The sequence below is a fragment of the Austrofundulus limnaeus genome, unplaced genomic scaffold (assembly GCF_001266775.1).
Source record: "Austrofundulus limnaeus strain Quisiro unplaced genomic scaffold, Austrofundulus_limnaeus-1.0 Scaffold339, whole genome shotgun sequence".
NCBI lineage: Eukaryota > Metazoa > Chordata > Actinopteri > Cyprinodontiformes > Rivulidae > Austrofundulus > Austrofundulus limnaeus.
Genome location: NW_013952741.1, coordinates 239,643 through 245,568, shown reverse-complemented (window position 1 = coordinate 245,568; position 5,926 = coordinate 239,643). Strand labels below are relative to the sequence as shown.

Here is a 5,926-nt window from a genome sequence, read left to right as displayed (position 1 = left end):
TCTTTATACAAGTAAACGTCCAAAGAGGTTGACATGTAGACTGAACTTCAATCAAACAAGACCCAACACTTTTATTCCTGATTTATACTAGTGATCTTGTGAGCAGCTGCAGCTGTATGCTTTTCTCTTTTTCTGTCAGGCTGTCGCAGAGCGCTCCTCCTCCTCTGTCTGGTGTGTGAGGCGGACAGAGCTTAGCCGAGGCTGCTGGAGCTTCATGTCCTGATCCACGAAGCCAACATGAGTCAGTCCCAGACTGAGCTGACTTGATCAAGTCTCTCTCTGCCTCTGGTGAGGAGTGGGGTCAAAAATCCTCCACTTCAGACCGTTCAGAGATGTAACTATCTGTGAAACTGTGGTCACTCTCCATGTAGCATCAATTATGCTAATGCTAGCTGCCTGTCGCGTTCTCTCGTCCTGGCCATACCTCTGCTCTCTAACCCCCCCTCCCCTACCCACTTCGATGCATTTTTCAAATTTCGCCTTGTGGCGGAGTTATCTTTTCACAGGGGGGTAAGATACACTTTAATGTGTTATTATCTCATTAACACAGCAGACACTTAACAACAATACTTCTTTAAACGCGCATTAACGCAGTTATTTATTTCATTATATTTCTCTGTCAGATCTCTGTTCACTGGGCAGCTAATACAGACACACACAAGCTCAGTGGTCATGGCAGGGAGGCAGGATCCTGGTCATTATTGGATTTAGATGGCCTTCATMGCACATCTCAACCAATGAGAGCCTTTGTTGTCGAGCCTGCAGCAATCTGAGTCACCAGATTCATCAGGGTATATTTATTTTAAAACTTTTCCCAACAAACGGCGGACTGTAAAGAAATATAGTTCTCTGTAAGCGCCAAAACACTAAACTGTCTTACCACTGGAGCAGTTTGATCCTGAACTATCACTTCAGTTTAAAACCTGTTTAAACAAACAGAGGGACATTCTGCTGATGAGGCTAACCAGGTGTTGGAAAAAATAAAAAAGTAAGAGTTGCTTGCTTTGCTTTACTTGTTTAGTTTTTAAAAATGCATTGCCCCTTTTTATATGAAACAATACCTAAAAAGTGCTCTTAACATCTTGGAGTCATAGTTAAATTTTTGCAGAATAATGAGATTAATCAAGAAAGCAATAATTAAAAAACATGTTTTTCTTTTTTTTTTAACTACATGAGGAATGAAAGATAAAAAATACAATACGTAATGAAAAAACACAAGAAAGTACAAAAATGCATTGTGTTACAGATGGAGTGTATTGCAACGTACAGTATAAATGTACACATTCAGCCATAGTAAAGTAATTGTTTCTGTTTAAAAAAATATTGCRATTAATCGCAAAAATACCTTGTGTTTAATCGTGATTAACATTTTTAATCCATGCCCAGCATTAGTTTTTACTGGTTACCTGCTGCTTTATTTTGAACATGAAAATAACCACACATTTCCATGTGAATAATGGTGAAAAGACAAACTAATGGCTGAGCAGAGGTTTGTAAAATAATGTTCATACTATATAACGTTTCAGAATGGGTTTATTTTAAGGTGATATCAATCCATTTTGAACTTTTTTCTGTTAAAACTAGCTGTTAGTTCAGCAATCTGGTCAGAAGTAAACTATTTTCTTCATGCTGAGGTTGTTCAAAGCTCTATCTACAGCAGGTAAGATATTACTTGATCAAAACCAGTGCTACAAAATATATAAATCATTACTTTAAAGCAAACTGTATTTTAAAATTCTGACGCAYACTGCTCACCAGCTTCCACCCGCATTTGAGTTTAGTTTTCTGGGTTTTGAACTGTTGGGCCTGATGTCATTCTTTTCAGGCGTCTTCTTCCCATCGTTGGCCAGCCTGTGCTCACAGCGTGTCGTTGAAGCAGAGAGAGGCTTTCTAATGAGCACCTTGACCAGCGGCAGCAACCTGGGGTAGCTTGTGCACGCGTGTATACACCACTTCCCCCATAAACACACGTTTGTCACTGATGGCACCTTCTGTGTTCCTGTTRTTGTTCAGAATGCTGTTAGCCGGTGGAATGGGCTCCCTGATACTCGACAGGTACGGCTGGGAAAGCATGTTCTACTGTACTGGACTCCTGTCTGGACTCTGGGCGCTCACAGTTTGGTACTTTTTTTTAAAAGGTAAGCATGCGTGTTTCCTACAATGACAGACTGATTGTAAAGCACTTGTAAAGAAGCACARCTAGGACATATATAACTGCTAATCAAACCCAGATGTGATCAATATTCATACTTTTAATACAAGTGTAAGACAGCTTTTTGGATAGTTGTCTGATCTCTTTAACTTATTAGGCAASGTCAGTTTACATCAGGGTGTGTAAGTGCTCTTATCTGGGACAGATAATTTTTTTTACTGAAATACTGTACAGATTAGATAAAAATGTGAGACTTATGATTTAAGACAAGACAAGACAGGACAAGACAAGATAAGATAAGATAAGATAAGATAAGACAAGACTTCCCACAGTGGGGAAATTTGCAGATTACAGCAGCTCAAAATAGGACAGGGTGAGATAGAATAAAGAAAGATAGGTACTAAGATAAGAAAGAAAGATAAGTAATATACTAACACAGCATATCAAATTATTACAAATGCTCCTTTTTTCAGTAGGACACATCAGAACATTTTGAAACTCCATGTTGTCACCTTTCTAAAATAATCGCCCAACTCATTTTTAAAACATTTTTCTGGAAAATCAAAAAACTTGACCAAAACATTTTTTTGTGATTCCTAAAAACTTAAAAAAATAAAAGCTGATTTTTTTTTTTAGAAAATGATGATATTCACCTATTACATAATGACAAGAACAAGCACAAGACTCAATTAAAGATGATCTACAATGATGTTTCTTTGGCGATACTTTTTGCTTAAATATTGTCCTTTTTTATTAAAAAATTTTATGGTTTCTAAAATGTATATAAGCTTTGCACAAAATGTAAAAGAAAATGTGTGATTTGTAGATTATTTCATTGTTGTAACAAAGCTTTTTGGCAATAAATCTTATACCAGGCACCTGATTGGAAGCACCTGCAGAAGCTCCAGAAACCCAACCAGAAGCTCAAAATACGCGTCAATAACAACAACAAAATATGCTGTTTGACAGAGAAGATGTGGCTAATTTTTCATGTGCCCAACCCACATACTCAGCTCCACCGCTCATCCCACAAATGCATGTTCCTTACAAATGTGGCATATAAGATTTGTTGCCAAGARGCRTTGTTAGAATAAAGAAATAATCTACTAAACATAAATGTTCTTACTTTGGTTGCAAGTTCATTTTTGTCTCTTGCTGCAAGAGATCATGTAACAGATTTGAACAAAACTCTCAAAGTAATCATTGGGTGTTCTTCTACACCTGATTAACYTTTGTTGTCAACTTGATTCAAGATGGCCGACACAGCTTATCAACTTTAAGAAACACAGAAATGTCTCTAACTCAGTTAGTTTTACAAATTCTGATTCAAATTTTCATGTGGTGGCTGAAAGCATCTCCAACACACAGCCTGCACTTTAACAGACCACATAAGATTTTTGTTTAAAACTTGGTCATGTCAGGATGTAGCTATATTACTTCAAGGAATGTTAGTTTACCTTTATAAGTTTTTCAGCTCTATTATAAGGTATTTGACAGCAGTTTAATGTGTTTTTAGGTGAAGTCGTTCACAAGCGGAGAGKAAAAAAGACCGATTTAAAGCCAAGTTTGAAAAGAAGACACTGGCTGGACCTTTTTAAAAACCCTCCTGTTTGGTAAATCTTTTATTTACAGTCTGATAATGGTGAGAGTGAATTTGTCTGACTCCATCACTGTTGTATTTTCTCTTTAGGGCCATGGTGTTTGCTCACATGTGCATATGCAGCACATCCTACACTCTGTTGTCGTGGCTGCCAACGTACTTTAAAGAATCATTTCCTCAAGCCACGGTACTTCAACACCATGCTGCTGTTTAAATAATAAACTTGCTTCACTGTGCTGTAGAGCGATTGCACTATTTAAGGCTTTGAAACAAACTAAATGTTTCTGTTCCTCCAGTCTTGGGTGTATAATGTTGTTCCATGGCTAACTGCCATCCCATCAGCTCTTGCAGGAGGAGCCATGTCAGATTTCCTCATTACCAGAGGTAAAAAAAAAGTTTCATTATTATTGGAGGTTAAGAGAATGTGAATTTATACTTTATTTTATTAATATAATTTATACACTTTTTATTACAGGATACAGTATAGCCTCTGTGAGGAAAATAATGCAAGTAAGTACAGATACTGTCATGTGTTCGTGTCTGTTAACGGTTAAACTGCTAGAGTTTGTTTTCTGTTTTAAATTTGTCACTGCAAGCCATAAAGCTTTTCCAGTTTGTGGAATGTAAAAGTACAATTTTGCCACTTTAAAAAAAAATGCCCTTTAGTTACCTTTCTCTTTGTAACTGTGCCTTGAGATTCTGTCTATGAACACCACAAACAAGAGACGAACCTGACGGAGTCTAACCCACACTAAGAGCTCAGTTTTGTGTCAAGAATGTGGACCATGCTCTTCCTTTGGTTGTACAAAGACTGGACAGCTCTTAAAAGACACCCCAGCAGTGAATTTAGCTGCAAACCCCTCTAGAGAAGGCCTCTGRTCCACAAAACACATTCAGACTGGAGAGCTAAACTTCCACAATCCTGTGTGGCTAAACTAGTTTCAGAATGTAAAAATTAAATTAAAGTCCTTTTAAATATGTTTAATACATCCCTCTTGTTCTGCCTCAACAGTTTTTTGCCATGGGATTATCCAGTATGTTTATTATTCCGCTGTCTGGAGCTGTCGAATTCCCCTCTGCTGTAATCTTCATCTCTGCTGCTGTTGGTTTGTCCACTTTCACTAGTGGGTATGTTCATCCTCCTGTCTTAATTCAACTCGCACGTTTTGTCCTGTTGTCACAGCGGTGCTTGTTTAGATGCTGCTTTTTAAGCACAGAGAAGAATAAAGTAAAAACAAAATGATAATTAATATACCTGTATATGTAAATTTCCTGTCAAATGTTCATTCAGTGAATAATCTCAGTTTTGACCACTGCTTCAGATTTAGCCTCTGTTGGTGTGTTTCAGTGGTGTGTCTGTGAACGTACAAGATCTGACTCCATCCTGTGCAGGCGCTCTCTACGGTAAGCCTCCAGCAGCCTTTACTCTTTGTCTGAACRTCTCGTTCTTCTTTCTGTTCACATTTATCCAGTTTCTTGTTTCGTCACCAGGTTTTATGAACATGATGGGTGCTTTAATGGGTAGGTAACTAATCTGAAGGCAGCCAAACTAAAGGTTTTTAAATGACCCCTCTGGATACTAATGGCTGCTGTGTTTGGAACAGGACTGGTTCTGGTTTCCTTTTCTGGCTACCTGATCGAGGTCACCTTGTCGTGGGCCACCGTCTTCTCCCTCATCACTTTAGTAAACGCCACTGGTCTCGGGATCTTCCTCGTCTTTGGAGATGCTCGACGTGTCGACCAGCCAGACAGTTGCCAAATTATAACTGTTTGACCTGGACTGGACTTAACTTTTAGTTCATTTGTAATTAGTCAATAAATTGCTAAATTATTAAATATATATTACTTTTTTTTAAATGAAGACTGTAAATAATGCACGTAATAATGTGCTGGAGGGCATGTTATAAAACAGTGTTTCCCAAAGTTGGGGTTGGGACCCAAAGTGGGGTCCCGAAACCTCAAGGTGGGGTCCTGAAAAGATTTTCTGAATTAATTACATTTTTGCCTTAGTTGTTATAAATGAGTGAGGTTAGTATATTTAAAATGGATAAATGTAGTATAAAAAATATTGTTACTATACCCATGTTTTGTTGACCTGATACAAAAGTTTGTAATCCAAAAATAGTTTGGGGCACAGGCCTCTGTTACTGTTTTGTACCATTCTGTGGGTCAAA

The 5,926-nt window shown here is 37.8% G+C and overlaps 1 protein-coding gene across 1 annotated transcript in view; it reads left to right on the top strand.

Annotated features, from left to right (window-relative positions):
• The window catches only part of LOC106527736 (solute carrier family 17 member 9), a 15,529-nt gene extending 9,937 nt beyond the window's left edge, over positions 1-5,592 (top strand). The window contains exons 4-13 of the mRNA XM_014022724.1: positions 1,826-1,925; positions 2,014-2,138; positions 3,669-3,765; positions 3,843-3,939; positions 4,049-4,136; positions 4,228-4,262; positions 4,765-4,880; positions 5,101-5,156; positions 5,244-5,273; positions 5,357-5,592. Coding sequence (XP_013878178.1) covers positions 1,826-1,925; positions 2,014-2,138; positions 3,669-3,765; positions 3,843-3,939; positions 4,049-4,136; positions 4,228-4,262; positions 4,765-4,880; positions 5,101-5,156; positions 5,244-5,273; positions 5,357-5,526 — 914 coding nt within the window. The 3' untranslated portion in view covers positions 5,527-5,592. The remainder of the gene's footprint in view (positions 1-1,825; positions 1,926-2,013; positions 2,139-3,668; positions 3,766-3,842; positions 3,940-4,048; positions 4,137-4,227; positions 4,263-4,764; positions 4,881-5,100; positions 5,157-5,243; positions 5,274-5,356) is intronic.
• The last annotated feature ends 334 nt before the right edge of the window (positions 5,593-5,926 follow it).